Source organism: Sciurus vulgaris (genome assembly GCF_902686455.1).
Source record: "Sciurus vulgaris genome assembly, chromosome: 15".
Classification (NCBI taxonomy): Eukaryota; Metazoa; Chordata; class Mammalia; order Rodentia; family Sciuridae; genus Sciurus; species Sciurus vulgaris.
This window is the reverse complement of record NC_136476.1, coordinates 90,422,847-90,437,999: the sequence shown is the minus strand read 5'-3', so window position 1 is coordinate 90,437,999 and position 15,153 is coordinate 90,422,847. Positions and strand designations below refer to the sequence as shown.

The following is a 15,153-nucleotide window of genomic DNA, read 5'->3' as shown; positions in this document are numbered from 1 at the left end:
TTATCAAGGGTCTAGTCCCTTGCTGGGAGACAGACTCAGGACCAGCAGGAGATCCTCTCTTTTACCTCCCTCTGCCAATCTGGTCCTGGGGACCAGGTATGGGAACGGCTGGGGCACTTTGGGCTGGTTCTTCTGCCATCCTGAGGGTGTGCTGGTCTGTGGAACCCTGCCAGCGCGGCCATCCTGCAGGGAGCCTCCTCTGGGCAGGGTGGGACAAGCCTTGTGCCTGCCTGCACCATACTGAGGAGATGGGGTGGCAACGGGGCTTCCTCAGAAGTGGGCCCAGGTCCTGGGCACAGCCCCAAGCTGCCCTGGTCCTCATCTGGGAGCACCAGCTCTCTTGCTTGCCGTGAAGGAGGGTCTTCGTGCACTGTGAGCACAGGGGCCTCTCCTGCTAGCGGGGCCCTGGCCATCCTGCCATGTCTGAGCCAGGCGCCCTGGCTCAGGGAACAAGGCAGCAGGGAGGGCCTGCCTTTCCCTTCCTGGCCTTGAGTCAGAGGCCGGCCTTGAGACTGGCTGCTCTCCAGTGGGGCCAGTCACAGTCATGCTCAGTGCTCTGCCTGGCCCCACCCAGAGCCACCAGCAGAACAAGGGCCAGTGGGCAGGGCATCCCCATGGAGGGGGTAGGGTCAGCCCCCATATCTCACTGGCCATATGCCATCCCTGGGGACCTCAGTGAGACAAGCAGGCGGGCCTGAGTTCTTCCTGCCCTTGCCCACCCCGACTGGTGCCCATACTGCGGGCAGACCCGGAGACCATGGCACAAGTGTACTATGAAGCCCACGAGGGCCAAGCTGGTGAAGCCTGCATGTGGTCAAGAAGGGCCAGAGGATGTGGGGCTGGTTCCCAGCTTTTAGGCCCTGGGGGTTCCCACTGCTCTGTGCCCGCAGTGTTGTTCCCCCAAGAACCCAGGCAGCCTAGGCCTGCCTGAGGACACACCTGGACACCCATGTTCTGTTGCTGGAAGCACATGTGCGTGCCCATATCCTGCTCCGGAGAGGGCCTGCAGACCCAGGCCTGAGCCCCTCTGCAGAGACTGTTGTGTTCCCAGGACATGACATCAGTGGTAAAGACCATCCTGGACCTGACCTACCCGATCACGTCCATGTTCTCTGGAGCAGGCTTCAACAGCAGCATCTGCAGCATCTTCAGGGACCGGCAGATTGAGGTGCTTCTCCAGGGGTGCCCTGGGGGCCACACCACTCTTCGCTGGCACTGGATGCTTGCCCTCAGTGCCCTCCTCCTCCTGACAGAGGCAGGGCATCCCTGAGGTCCCCTGAGCCCTGTACTCCCCACAGGACCTGTGGCTCCCCTACTTTGCCGTCACCACTGACATCACAGCCTCTGCCATGCGGGTCCACACCGACGGTGAGTGCTGCCTCTAGAGCAGGGCATTGCGGGGCCAGCCCAGGTGGTCAGTGGCGCAGGGGTGCAGGCAGCCACGGGAGCACGGGCAGGAGGAGAGTTATGGCAGCTCTGTGAGGCTGCCACAGAGACAAGAGGTTGGGCAGGTCTGCACGGGGAGGCACCCCAGGCAGGAGGGGTAGGGCAGGTGGCAGTCAGGGTGTCCAGGTGGACAGAGGGCCCCTGTGGGGAAGGAGGAGGGAGGGATGCACTCAGGCACAGGGATCTTAGGGCTGAGCAACCACTGGGAGAGCTGGACAGTGGTGCATGCGGAGACCCAGAGTCTATGTTCTCCTGGACCCTCACATGGATGAGGGAGTCCATCTGCTGACCCTGGCCCCCTCCATGGAGATGGGGCTTGTGGGCACCTGGCCCATCCAAGGTTGAGGTCCAGGGCAGGGACCTATAGTGGGCAGTGAAAGGTTCCTCCCTGGCCCCTCCCCACTAGACCCTCTCGGCCCCCCAGGTTCTCTGTGGCGGTACGTGCGTGCCAGCATGTCCCTGTCAGGCTACATGCCACCCCTCTGCGATCCCAAAGACGGACACCTGCTGATGGATGGGGGCTATATCAACAACCTCCCAGGTACTATAAAGGGCTGGGGCTCCTGCCCACTGGCACACAGCAGCTCGGTCACTCGTTCTGCTCATGGCTGTCTGCCAGGGCTGCCTCCACACCAGGAAGCCTGGGATGGTACACGTTTTCCTTGAAGTGTGCCAAAGGAGAATGTCAAGCTGGCGTAAGAACACACACACTTGTGCACAGGGATGCGCGTGCATGGTGTGTTCCCAGCATACAGAGCTGCCTGTAGCACAGCAGTGCACAGGACAAGGGCCAGGCAGACACACCAAGAGCAATTAAGTCCCATCTGCACCCACAGCCAGGCGCTAATGGCCTGCAGGTGTCAGCTGTGCTGCGGGCAAGGCCCTGCCTGCCACCTGTTGGACATGTGCTCAGAAGGGCCCTGACACGGTTCTCTTCACATGGCTGCACACAGCTGGGACACACAGGCTTCCTGCCTCCTCAGGCCTAGCTGTGACACGGAGAGGAGCCCAGGCCCCAAGGAGCAGTGCTCCTTTAGGGCTTGGTGAGGCAGGGTCTAGCCCCACCCCAGTGGGCTCTGGGGTGCCCCTTGGGGTGCCACCTTGTGCCCTGGCTCTGCGTACCCTGGCCCAGGTGGTAACCAGAGCTGCCTCCTCCTCCCCAGCGGATGTGGCCAGATCCATGGGGGCAAAGGTGGTGATCGCCATCGACGTCGGCAGCCGAGACGAGACAGACCTCACCAACTACGGCGACGCGCTCTCTGGGTGGTGGCTGCTGTGGAAACGCTGGAACCCACTGGCCACCAGAGTCAAGGTGGGGTCTTGCCAGGTGGCTTCTGAGCCCACGCCCTCCCCTGGGAGCAGGCTGTGGAGCGCCTCCCAAGCTGAGTCCTGCAGGCCTGGGTCACTCTCCATCACTGCCTAGGCCCTGGCCAGCCCTGGGGAAAATCACCAGAGCACACCTCCAGGCCAGCCCAGGGCCTGGTGTGAGCAGGAGGGCCTGGGAGGAAGGGGCCTGGCAGGCCTCTCAAGCTGACTCTCTAGGTGCTGAACATGGCGGAGATTCAGACACGCCTGGCCTACGTGTGCTGTGTCCGGCAGCTGGAGATGGTGAAGCGCAGTGACTACTGCGAGTGCCTGCGGCCCCCCATCGACAGCTATCGCACCCTGGACTTCGGCAAGTTTGATGAGATCTGTGTGAGTGTCGGCCGCTGGCCGCAGGAGCAGCCGTGTCCAGGGCCGCGCTCCCGTGGTCACTCCCTTCCCAGCCTCCTGAGAGCAAGGGAAGTGGGGGCTCCTGTGCCTCACAGCAGGCCTACGTGTGTGCAGGAAGTGGGCTACCAGCATGGGCGGACAGTGTTTGACATCTGGCGTCGCAGTGGCGTGCTGGAGAAGATGCTGCAGGACCGGCAGGGGACACACAAGAGGAAGGCCTGCGCAGTGAGAGGGCAGGGGGTCTGGCAGGGCAGGGCCCACAGCTGCCTGGACGGGCTGGCAGAGCGCCCCTCCAGGGCAGCCCTGTGGTAGGCAGTGTGCCAAGCAGGTGACTAACCTGTGCCTGATACTCCAGATCCTCACCTGCCCCAATGCCTCCTTCACGGACCTTGCTGAGATTGTGTCCCGCATCGAGCCTGCCAAGGTGGCCACAGTGGACGGTGAGTTGGTCACCCAGGTGGTGGGCCTGCACCATGGAGGGTGGTCTGCTGACACTGTGTGTGACAGACTGGGGCTGCCTAGGCCCCAGCACCCCACAGGTTGCCACCCCCGCCCTCAGGAAGTCACACACACTGGGATCAACCAGCTAGGGGGCTCAGCCAGTGCTGTCCTGTTCTCTCAAGACTCCAAGAGCTTCTGGCCACCAGAGTGTCCCCACAGTAATGAGACAGTCCCCCTTGCCCCAGGCTTCCCAGGCCTCTCCCACACCTGCCCACACCTCAGCAGTGAGGGTTGGCCTGGGTGGAGCCCTGAGCCAGAGGGCCCAGCATCCACCCTGCTGCATCCTAGGCCTGCATGGGGCCCAGCATCCACCCTGCTGCATCCTAGGCCTGCATGGGGCCCAGCATCCACCTTGCTGCATCCTAGGCCTGCATGGGGCCCAGCATCCATCCTGCTGCATCCTAGGCCCTGCACTGAAGGGACCTGAGAGTCCCTGGTGGCTGCCAGAATCAGAAAGCCCCAGGCACTGAGCTGCTTGTGTTCTGGCTGGCAGCGCAACCTCTGCTCCTGAGGCTGGGCTAGTGCCCAGGCTTTTCATGCCTGGTCGAGTGGGTGAAGAGGTCTTTGTGGAAGACCCTCCAAGTATCGGGTTGGGGCTGAGAACAAAGCCAGATCTGATGGACACAGGCTGATCTGCAGCAGCTCCCTCTGGCAACAGTGGGATGTTCCTCTGTGGGGACCTCTGCCTCTGAGTAAGGGCTAGGGTGTGACCAGGTTCTGCCGCTGAGTTCCACTCCCTGTCCTCAGAAAGGGGAACCAATGTGGCCCTCCTCTCTGCTCCAGACGAATCTGACTACCAAACTGAGTACGAGGAGGAGCTGCCAGAAATCCCCAAGGACACATACGCTGACTTCCAGAGCCCCCGGGGGGCAGCTGGGCTCTGACTCGGTGAGCTGCTGGGCCCGGTCCTTCCAGTGCCCTTTGGCTGGGCCAGTTCTCAGGCCCCAGGCAGGGGTCTGCCTTAGGGTCCTGCTCTGGGTTTGCTGCCCACATGTGTAACGGGGCCCAGGATCAGCCCTCCTGGGTGGCAGCCTCTGTCAGTCTGCACTTCCTACGGTTTGCTTCCAGGAGGGAGAGCCCACGCTGCAGCATCCGCACACTGGCCTGGCTGCCCCAGAACAACCCCAGGACAACTCATCTTCTTGGCTCCCTGGCCAAACTGCAGAGAGACCACTGCTCTGATGCTCCCCAGAACCCAGTATCTCCTGGGAGCCTGACACCAAGACTGAGGCTCCACGCACCACTGGGAGGCCACTTCACTCACCTGACAGGAGAAGCCTCAGCCGGCTGGCCAGGGTGTCCAGTCTTTACCCCCAGCCCAGGCCCAGTGGGGAAGTCTCTGTGCCTCTTTTCTGCACTGGCACCCCTGCACCCCTGGGGAGATGTCAGCCCCCTGCCAGGCCCCCTGAAATCTGTGAGGTGTGGAAACCCCAGATTGGCGTGTTAATAAAGGCAGATCTGATTGTGTGGATTTGTCTCTAGGTGCCGAAGTCCCTGTGGCAGAGAAAACTCCAAGATGGGCCTGATGCCCAGCAGGACGGGGGCGATGGGAGAGGGTGAGCCACGGTCACCTGAAACCCTAAGGGCGGCAGCTTCCAGGCCAGGCAGGCAGGCAGGACCGCGCAGGGTCTGAATGAGAGCAAGGGTCCCCCAAAAGGAAAGAGTCCCTCGGGCCCTTTAGGCCGCGTCCACTCGTGGAACACGAGGCGGCCAGGTCGGCCCGGCGCGGAGAAGACCGCGAGGCCCAGGGTAAACCCGCAGGGGCCAGGCTTCCAGGGGCCCGAGCCCCGTCGGTCCCGTGACGCCGCGGGGCGGGGCCGACCCGGTCCCGCCCCGCCTGACGTCACGGGGCGGAGTCTTCGCCCCCGGTCCGGCCGCGCTCTCCTGGTCCGGACGCGCGGAGTGTTCGGCGCGGCCATGCGGGGCCCGGGTCCGAGTGCCGCCGCGACCCTGAGCCCGACCCCAGGCCCGAGCGCGACCTCCGGCGCGGCGCGGCTCCCCAGGCGGAGGCGGCGGGCGCGGGGCGCGCTCTGAGGCCCGGGGGATGCGCCGGCGCCGCGACCATGGGCGCCGCCGCCTCCAGGAGGAGGGCGCTGAGGAGCGAGGCCATGTCCTCGGTGGCGGCCAAAGTGCGGTGAGTGAGCCGGCCGGGCTGGCACCGGGAGGGCAGCCCCTCCCACGCGGCCTCGCGGGCAGTGCGGGCCGGTGCGCCCAGGTTCCGGGAGGGCCCCGGGCTCACGACCCCACGCCCACCGGCTGACGCGGCTTGACCGCAGGCGGATGCGCGACCAGGGTCCCGTGGTGGTGGAGCGGGGCGCCCGCCCGCCTGGGGATGGAGGGCCTAGGTGGGGGCGGGAGCACGGTGTTTGCTTGGGAGGGTTTTGCGGACTGACGGAGTTGGGATGGGCTTGCGGGCACTGACCTTGCCCCCTCTGCCCACCCTGCAGAGCAGCCCGAGCGTTTGGAGAGTACCTGTCCCAGAGTCACCCTGAGAACCGCAACGGTGCAGGTAGGGTCTAGTGAGGCAGTGCCAGCAGGGAGTCCCAGGTCCCCTGTCTAGGCCAAGCCCTACCCCACTGGGTGGAGTGTGCGGCAGTCCAGTTGCCCTGCTGGGCTGGCTTCCTCACACCCCCTGCCCTCGCTGGCCCAGAGCCCCAGGAGGAGCTCTGATCAGTAGTGCATCACCATGACACCCACCCAGCCTGGGCCGTTGGCATGGCAACAGGCCTCCTGGCACCCCCAGGGCTGGCACCACTGTCTCCTGGGGCCAGCTGGTGGGGGGGATGGGAGAAATTGGCACCAGGCAAACTACTGCAGGCGGGAGGGGGGAATGCTTGTTCCTACCTCCCAGGATCATGCACAGGTAGCAAGGCCTGTCACCCCACCCCACACACAAAAAAGCTTCAGACCTAGATAGGAGGAGTGGGAAGCTTGTAAACACCTTTTCTGAAGGCAGCAGGACCTCAGTTCCAGCAGCCAGAGCCCCCACTTCAGGCCAAGTGCCCGCTGGATGTTCCTTTCCTTTGACGTGCCAGGAGACTACAGCAGGCTGCATACTCACCTGGTGCCTCTCCCCTAGATCACCTGCTGGCTGATGCCTACTCTGGCCACGACGGGTCCCCTGAGATGCAGCCAGCCCCCCAGAACAAGCGCCGCCTCTCCCTGGTCTCCAATGGCCGGTTTGAGGGCAGCCTCTCAGATGATGCTGGTGGCGGGAAGCCAGCTGTTGAGGGCCCCCAGCCCCGTGTGTACACCATCTCTGGGGAGCCGGCCCTGCTGCCTGGCCCTGAGGCCGAGGCCATCGAGCTGGCAGTGGTGAAGGGGCGGCGGCAGCGGCACCCTCACCACCATAGCCAGCCCCTGCGTGCCAGCCCTGGCAGCAGCCGCGAGGACCTCAGCAGGCCCTGCCAGAGCTGGGCAGGCAGCCGCCAGGGCTCCAAGGAGTGTCCTGGATGTGCCCAACCTGCCCCTGGGCCCTCCCCTCAAGCCTTTGGGCTAGACCAGCCACCTCTGCCTGAGGCTTCTGGCCGCCGCAAGAAACTGGAGAGGATGTACAGCGTGGATCGTGTGTCTGGTGAGGGCTCCCCTTGGCACGGGCAGATGTAGTTGGCATGCTGGGGAAGCTCTGTGAGGCTGGGAACAAGTGGAGGCTGCTTGGGTCGTGTCGTGCAAGCAGACTCAGAATGAAGCCCTTGGGCTCCTGCCACCACCTGCATGATCTGTGGGCTGTGGCCTGCCTCACGTCCTCAGCAAAGCTCTTTCAGGCCTAATGGTAGGCTATGCCCTCCCAGCACTGGTCAGTCAAGGAGTGCTTTCTGGAGGAGGGGACTCGGGAGGATATTGAAGATGCAGAGAATATTGAGGGATGAGCAAGCAGAAAGCACGGCTTAATTGCAAGGTCAGGCTGTCTTCAGGAAGTCCTGGGGAACTGCCTGGTGCCCAGGACTGTCGACCTTTGTGGGGCTGAGGAGCCCCAGAGGCTTGCTGCGTGCAAGCTCTCTACCTCTGAGAGCAGCCCCTCTGGACATGCCTGGGCTTCGAGCAAGGGCTCTGAGGGCGCTCCCATTCGCCCTCCACGGGCGAGTCTGAGCAGGCCGACATCAGAGAAGGCCTGGGAAAAGAAATGAGCCCTTTCCTCTGGGCAGCCCTGGAGACAGACTGGGCTTTCAGAGGAATGCTCCTCAGACCTGGGGCAGCCAAAAGGAGAGCAAGAGAAAGCCTCAAGCCACAGAGTTTCTGAGTGTGAACAGCTGGGCAGAGCCCAGTGTGGGGTCATTCCCACCTGGAAGAGAGCCCGATGCCCCAGTGCCTTGACTGCTGTGACTGGGCCCCCTGGCCAGCGTGGGGCCAGGCCGCAGGCCCTCTGGTGCCAGCACAACTCCTTCTCCCCCTTCCAGATGATGTCCCCATTCGTACCTGGTTCCCCAAGGAAAACCTTTTCAGCTTCCAGACAGCAACCACAACTATGCAAGCGTGAGTTGTATGTGCGGTGCAAGGGTCAGGGGCCAAGTCACCTCTCCCTGGCGCTCAGTAGATACTCACACTCTTTGCTAACTGCTGGACTCAGCCAGGGGCTGCTACTGAACAGCTGCACCATGCTGTGTGGGGTGCCAGCAAGCCAGGCCGAGGCTTCGAGTCCCAGGATGCAGGGTGGCTGTCCCCACCCCAACTACATAGCTCGTGTTCCACCTCCACCTTGCCTGCCCATTCCTTCCCCCGCCCTCTCAGGACCCTTACCAACCCTGTGGTCTCTCCTCAGGGAACCTGACCCAGGGCCCACTGCTCCTGTAGTCTCAGGTGTGGGTAGGGTGGTTCTCTTGGCCCCCACACACCCCCATGGCAGCCTCTTGTCTCCAGTGAGACACAGGTGATTGTCACCCAGAGACCTGCTCTTCTTTACCTGACTTACATTTGGGTGTTCCTTACTAGGAGGTCCCTTTGCCGCAGTGGCCCCCATCCCACCATCATGCTCTGGCTGTTGTCCAAAGCAGGGCACCCTCAGTCCTCTGCAAGACTGACCCCCAACCTAGCCTCACCAGGGCTCAGTGCGTGGTGCTGTAGGTCCAGGGGCCTCAGTTTCCACTGCTTTTCAGGGCTGGCCTACAGCCCAGCTGGTATCCTGCTGGTGGTTAGGTGCTTGTGAGGGACCCTCCCAGTTGGTGACAGGAAGGGAACTGACTTCAGGGGCCCTGAGGCTGAGGGAAGCCAAGTCCAGGCTCACCATGTCTTCTCTCTCATGCTGCCCCTTCCTGCTGTGGCTTCAGCATCTCGTAAGTACCCCCTGCAACTTGCACCTAAGGGCACAGCTGCCATCCTGGGGGGACCCTCCCACCCTCATTAGGTTTGTGCAGGCCAGGGACTTGCGCCTTGACAGTGAGGGTGCTGAGCCCATGGGCCCAGCTCCCAGTGGGCGCCAGGCCACAAGCAGGGCTGCTGGGAGCTGGGCCTCGGATGCCCCTGCTGGGCCCTCTGCTTGCGCCTCTGTCCCCACGTCTGTGTCCCTCCTGCCTCTGGCCAAGGGCAGTGCTGACTCGCGGTGGTTTCCCAGGGTGTTCAGGGGCTACGCGGAGAGGAAGCGCCGGAAACGGGAGAATGATTCCGCGTCTGTAATCCAGAGGTAGGGCCTGCCAGCCACTCGCCACCAGGGTCTGTCTCTGGTCTACACTGGCCTGGCCTGGGCCCTCCCCGCCCTGGCAGACCTGATGGGGGAAGGGTGGTGGCGATCACTGGCCTGGCCCTGCTCTGGGGACGTGGCAGGCAGGAGGGGCCACATGGCCTGGGTTGTGTTTCAGCCGCTGGATCTACGCTTTGAGGGTACATTGACAGTTGGCCTGCATCCATCTGTCTGGCTCCAAAGCCAGAACCGTGGGTCCAGTGGCAAGGCCTACTCACTGTTCCTACCAACCTGGAGGTGTTAGCTTGTCTGTCCATCTGAACACTGGCTCTTGGCAGGGCACAGTGCTTGGGGGAAGAGAGGACCTGCCTCCTCCGTGGTGGGGAGGGCACCTGCAGTCCCCAGGCCGACTTGGAGAGGGTGCAGACAGGATCACCTGGTTGCTGTACAGGAGGCTAGGCCTCTCCACCCCCTGGGAAAGCCAGCCTAGTAGGGTTCAGGGTGGGCATGGGTCCAGGGAGAGAATGTTAGGAAGGACTGGCAGTGGAGGGGAAGCCTGGGAACAGAACCGACACGAAGGAGGTGGCTTGCAGGCGCAGGCACCCTTGTTCTGGGGCAGAAGGGGGGCCCTGGAAGGTCTCAGGAGGCCTCTGGGATCTGCCTCTGCGAGAGCAGTCCATGTGAGCAGCCAGAGCCAGGGAAAGCTCAAGGCCGCAGGGAGGGCATCCAGTCCGGGCAGTAGGGGGCAAAAGTGGGGGCTCAGTGATCTCAGCTGGGTGGGCTGACCTCTGCCCACCGCACTTGTGGCCCTCAGCACCTGCTGCTTCCTTCCCCCGCAGGAATTTCCGCAAACATCTGCGCATGGTCGGCAGTCGGCGGGTGAAGGCCCAGAGTAAGATCCCGGGCTAGGGCAGTGGGCATCATTGCGCTTGGCTGGCGGGGGCTTTGCGTGCAGCTGGCAGCCCCGGTAAAGACCCGACTCCCTGAACCCCTTCCGGGTTCTGCCCCTCCCAGGCACCACCCTCATCTCTGCCCTGAGGCTCCATCACTTCCCAGGCCTCCTCCTGTTTCCCTCTTCCAGGCCCCGCCCCAGTCGTCCTCTTCCAGGCTCTGCCCCTCCTAGGCCCCGCCCAGACTCCTCCCCAGTGTTCGCCCTGATTTTGTTCGGGGGTGGCTCACCAGTGGCGTTCTTGGACTCTTCCTACTCTGCCTGTAGTAGGAAATCCCGACCCCAGCGTTTCCCAGCTTCTGCCCCGCCCTGTGTTGTGGGCGGGCTGTGTTGCCCCCGGGCTGTCTGCCTTGTGTAATGTCAGACCCTACCCAGTGTCACTTTCCACCTCTCCCTACCTCCCCCTGGGCCTCCTAGCCTAGGGCCTGAGAATTCTCTGTCCCCACCCCCGCTGGCTAATGGGGGTTTTGCTCTCACTGCAGCGTTCGCTGAGCGGCGCGAGCGGAGCTTCAGCCGGTCCTGGAGCGACCCCACCCCCATGAAAGCCGACACTTCCCACGACTCCCGAGACAGTAGGTGTCCTGGCACAGGCCAGCCCACCTCCCCCAGTGGCTCCCCTAGATCCCAGACCCCTGCCAGGTGTCCTGTTCCCGCAGCAACGCTAGGCTTCTGCGCTTTTGCTCTGAGCCTCAGTTTGCCCATCTGTGAGATAGGGTTGGCTAGCATCTCCAGTTGCTGAAGTGGAATTAGCTAGTGCTGACCCTGCAGGGCGGACCGCGTAGGTCTGAGCTCATTGCCACTGCGGGGCTCAGGCCACAACTCACTTGACCTCTGCTCACACAGGCTCGCGGTTCCTGGGCCTCTCTCCCAGTTTCCCCTTGCCCCTGAGCCTGCCTAGGTCACTGGTGCCACTAGCTCACTCCTGCTGGGCTGGCAGTGATCTCACAAGGCCCGCCCTCCCACCCTGAAGACCCCTCCAGGACACGGCTTGCGGTCTCTCTGGGTGGCAGGGCCACTGTCCCGGTGACCCCTCCTGCCTCCCAGGCAGTGACCTGCAGAGCTCCCACTGCACACTGGATGAGGCCTGCGAGGACCTGGACTGGGAAACCGAGAAGGGCCTGGAGGCCGTGGCCTGCGACTCCGAGGGCTTCTTGCCACCCAAGGTCATGGTGAGGCAGGCCCCCGAGCACCTCCATGCCACCTGGTGGAACTCAGCATGCCAGCCTCCGTGGGCTGCCTGGGGAACTGGTGGGGGTGTCCCCCTGGGCTGGGGGGCCTCAGGGGCTCCCACTGTCCCATAGCACTAGGATGGTCACTGAGCAGCTCCCCTGTGCCTCCAGCTCATCTCCTCCAAGGTGCCCAAAGCCGAGTACATCCCCACCATCATCCGCAGAGACGACCCCTCCATCATCCCCATCCTCTACGTAAGTGTCCCAGCCTTCCGCCCCCACAGACACCCCCACCTAGTCACCTAGTGCCCTCTCTATTCTGGGCCACACCCAACCAACATGCCTGGAGTGGGGCTGCCGGGGGCTCTGACATGTGGCCTGTCTCATCCCCAGGACCACGAGCATGCGACCTTCGAGGACATCCTGGGTATGCATCCTGCTGCCTTGCTCTCTGGTGGCTGGTGGGGGAGGGTGACCTGGCCAGCCTGGGCAGTGCTCACACCTCCCTGTCCCCAGAGGAGATAGAGAAGAAGCTGAACATCTACCACAAGGGGGCCAGGATCTGGAAGATGCTGATTTTCTGCCAGGTAGGCCTAGCCCCTCCTTCCTGCTGGGAGGAGAAGCGGGTGTGGGGGGAGGGGCGCCCAGGGTGCAGCCTGGAGCCTGTAGTGCATGGATATGTTTGTGGGGCAGGCACTGGAGACTTCTAAGTCCGCCTCCCTCTGGCCCCCGAGGCCTGACTGCAGCCTCTTGCAGGGAGGCCCCGGACACCTCTATTTGCTCAAGAACAAGGTGGCCACCTTTGCCAAAGTGGAGAAGGAAGAGGACATGATCCAGTGAGAGGGCTAGGCGCCTGGGTTGGGGGCTGGAGCAGTCCTGGGCCCTGGGAACCTGGTCCAGCACCCATGACCACCATCCCTGCTGTCCCTGCCAGCTTCTGGAAGCGACTGAGTCGTCTGATGAGCAAGGTGAACCCGGAGCCAAATGTCGTGCACATCATGGGCTGCTACATTCTGGGGAACCCCAATGGGGAGAAGGTATGGGGCTAGGCCCGGGGGGAGGGGGCGGCGTCCTTTGCCTGTCTCTCACCTCTTCCCTTCTCCCTCCACTCTCCTGGGGAGCCCCTGTGCCTAGGTCAGCTCTGGGGGTCCTGAGAGGAGGCTGGCCTTGGCCCTGGCCCCACACTCATGGCCCTGCCCCTTCCTGCAGCTGTTCCAGAACCTCAGGACCCTCATGACTCCTTACAGGGTCACCTTCGAGTCGCCCCTGGAGCTGTCTGCCCAAGGTGAGTGGGCCCGGCAGGGCCAGTGAGGGCGTGGGGCCTGCCCCTGGGAGCAGGAGCCTGCCAGGCCTGAGCCTCTGCCCCCACCTGCTGAACCCCCCAGGGAAGCAGATGATCGAGACCTACTTTGACTTCCGGCTATACCGCCTGTGGAAGAGCCGCCAGCACTCCAAGCTGCTGGACTTCGAGGATGTCCTGTGAGGACACAGGCCTGCCCAGCACCACCAGGCCACTTCCTCTGGCCCAGGAGACCCAGGGCTGGGCTACCTCGTGCACCCAGGACTGTGTGGCCCTGCTCTTGCCCAGAGTCACTTCAGGGACCCTCAGACTTTGCTCAGGTTCTTGTGGGGTCTGGTCCTCACTGTATCGAGAGGCCATAGAGGCGCAGTCCTAGGGGCCTGGGAGAAGCCTCGCCCCGCAGCTGGTGGACACCTGGCGGCCAGGCGCTGCCCTGCCGTGCCTCGACTGGAGGCTGCAGCGCTGAAAGGCCCTTCCACAGGGTTTATAGAAATAAGTGCAATTTTCTACACCCCTGAAACAACCTGAAGGGAAGCATCACAACTAGTTAACTAGTTAAGCGCTATGCTACTAGTTACAGCATAGACAACCTGGCCCAGTGTGTGCTCAGGACCCTCTGTCCCGGCCCCTCAGCCCTGCCGTATTTGATCACCAGCACCAGGGTGGCCCATCTGTTTGAGGCCGGTGCTGTCAGGCTGTCCAGCCTGGCCCTGTCTGCACTGGCCAAGTCTGTCAGCTTTCACCCCTCTCACTACCCCCTGCTCACTCTGACCTCAGCCAGCACTGAGCCCTGCCAGGGCAGCCTGGGCAGTAGGAGGGAAGGGCCCAGCCTTCCCTCCTCTGGGAGGAGGCGTTGGACTGGTGCCCACCCCCACCCCCTTGAGCCTGCCCAGCTCTCACTGCTGTTGAGTTCAGCATTTGCTGGCCGGTCGCAGCAGAGGCCTTGAGCTTGGCAGGGGCCTGGCTGGGTCTGGGCCCTGGATGGTAAGAGCCTTGTCAGGCTCTGCATTGGGTACTTGAACCCAGCACCCAAGGCCTAGGAGCAGGGTAGCTGGTGGACTGTGGGGTCCCCTGACTCCCCCTCACAGCCTTGCCCAGGGCCCAGCAGCGTGAGCCCTCTTGTATATAGTCAGGGCTTGGGGGCAGGCCCCCCTTTTGCAGAGCCTGGGGTCTGAGGGCACCTGGCTGTGTCCCTGGCCAAGGGAGGGAGAGTTGGGTTCCAAATAATGTGCAATGTCCCTTGGAGTGACCATTAAAACTGACCCTCTGCTGCGGCTGCCGTCCTCTTCGTGCATGTGCTGGCCAGGCTGCAGCTGCTTGGCTTGCTGCACGTGTTCCCCTGGGCAAGTGGGGGTGAAGCCATTAGACCCCCTGGGGGCCACGCACATGGAGTGGGCTTTGGCACAGGGAGGAAGTGGAGACCTGTGGGGATGCTGGGAGACATGGTCCTGGCAAGGGCCGTGCAGGGTCAGAGTGACCTCTGCCACCTCTGTCCCCACCTCTGGGCACCAAGTTGCCCATGCCCTCAGGCCACCTGTGCTTATGACCCACAGTGTGGCCACAGTAGGAAGCCAGGGAGTGACTGTGCGACCAGCTAGCCATGCCCCTGGTCTCAGTTGTTGCCAGTGTCCAGTCTGTAGCCAGATAAAACTCTGGGTGGCTCCCCATCCAGTGGCCAGGTCCAGAGCAGCTGGTGCCAACTGGACCTGTGTTGGGCCACCAGGGGCTGGGAGGAGTGGGCAGCATGGGCAGTGTTTGCAGGCTTACAGTCAAGTTATTAGAGCACAGCCCCTTCCTGGGGCCGTTGCCTCAGGGCAGTCCAGGCAGGGCCCAGGCCACCTTGAGTGTGTAGGCCTCCAGAGGTGTAGGTGAAGTGCCCTGTGCCCGTACACCTTCACCTATTAAGTTGCCCCTGCCCCCTGAGAGGTGCATGATGGAGTGCAGGTGAGCAGGCTGCAGACATGCAGCGCACAAGAGTCCCTGCCTCCTGGGACCAGCTCCGTGCTACCTGGGCACCCCTGGGGGTGACCCTCTTCAAAGCAAGCGGCACTGGTGTCATGGCCCACGCCGTGCTTACCAGGGTGGTGTGGGCATCCTTTCAATGCCAAGCTCCTCCACAGCCGGTACCTGCCATGCCTTTGGCAGACCCTGTGCAGGGCCTGGGCAGCCCCCCATCCTCCACAGGCCACTCAAGGTTCCATTTCCCACACCCCCACACCCCTGCACCGAGAAGTGGAACAGGAGGAGACACCAGAGGCCAGCAGGCCCTCAGGAACGAACCCAGCGTGAACCCAAGGAAAGTGCAGAGGGGAAAGTCAGGAAAGTGCCTTAGGAAGAGCCGCGGGGGCAGGGAGGGGTCCTCGCCCGTTGGTTTGGCAGACGTTTTGGAGGCATTCGCTGTGCTGGGGAATGAATGCCTCTGGAGCGACCTGGCAGTGCTGCAGGTGTTCACAGCCCATAG

The 15,153-nt window shown here is 63.2% G+C and overlaps 2 protein-coding genes across 10 annotated transcripts in view; both read left to right on the top strand.

Annotated features, from left to right (window-relative positions):
• PNPLA7 (patatin like domain 7, lysophospholipase) overlaps nt 1–4,868 on the top strand; it is a 63,112-nt gene extending 58,244 nt beyond the window's left edge. For all 3 annotated transcript variants that reach the window (XM_079112758.1, XM_079112757.1, XM_079112759.1), the window contains 9 exons: nt 1,052–1,168; nt 1,299–1,368; nt 1,871–1,987; nt 2,610–2,758; nt 2,989–3,141; nt 3,274–3,384; nt 3,515–3,599; nt 4,444–4,548; nt 4,729–4,868. In XM_079112758.1, the coding sequence (XP_078968884.1) occupies nt 1,052–1,168; nt 1,299–1,368; nt 1,871–1,987; nt 2,610–2,758; nt 2,989–3,141; nt 3,274–3,384; nt 3,515–3,599; nt 4,444–4,544 (903 nt within the window). In that variant the 3' untranslated portion in view covers nt 4,545–4,548; nt 4,729–4,868. The remainder of the gene's footprint in view (nt 1–1,051; nt 1,169–1,298; nt 1,369–1,870; nt 1,988–2,609; nt 2,759–2,988; nt 3,142–3,273; nt 3,385–3,514; nt 3,600–4,443; nt 4,549–4,728) is intronic.
• Nucleotides 4,869–5,509: 641 nt separating this feature from the next.
• Nucleotides 5,510–13,972, top strand: NSMF (NMDA receptor synaptonuclear signaling and neuronal migration factor). Of its 7 annotated transcripts, XM_079112814.1 has the most exons (15): nt 5,513–5,794; nt 6,108–6,169; nt 6,740–7,234; nt 8,058–8,133; nt 9,209–9,277; nt 10,114–10,166; nt 10,706–10,795; nt 11,268–11,392; nt 11,564–11,647; nt 11,786–11,819; nt 11,909–11,979; nt 12,149–12,228; nt 12,327–12,429; nt 12,602–12,677; nt 12,778–13,972. In XM_079112814.1, exons 1-15 carry the CDS (start codon nt 5,724–5,726, stop codon nt 12,873–12,875), a joined length of 1,587 nt encoding a protein of 528 aa, XP_078968940.1. In that variant the 5' UTR covers nt 5,513–5,723; the 3' UTR covers nt 12,876–13,972. The 7 variants fall into 7 exon arrangements, 4 of the variants coding, with proteins under 4 accessions (XP_078968937.1, XP_078968938.1, XP_078968939.1 ...); XM_079112811.1 differs by lacking the exon at nt 9,209–9,277 and having other exon boundaries at nt 5,512–5,794; XM_079112812.1 differs by lacking the exon at nt 10,706–10,795 and having other exon boundaries at nt 5,512–5,794.
• The last annotated feature ends 1,181 nt before the right edge of the window (nt 13,973–15,153 follow it).

Coding starts and splice junctions, on each gene's coding strand:
- NSMF (XM_079112814.1), top strand. CDS start 5,724: ATGGGCGCCGCCGCCTCCAGGAGGAGGGCGCTGAGGAGCGAGGCCATG. Junction 12,430..12,601: donor GGAACCCCAATGGGGAGAAG/GTATGGGGCTAG, acceptor CCCTTCCTGCAG/CTGTTCCAGAACCTCAGGAC. Junction 12,678..12,777: donor CCTGGAGCTGTCTGCCCAAG/GTGAGTGGGCCC, acceptor TGAACCCCCCAG/GGAAGCAGATGATCGAGACC.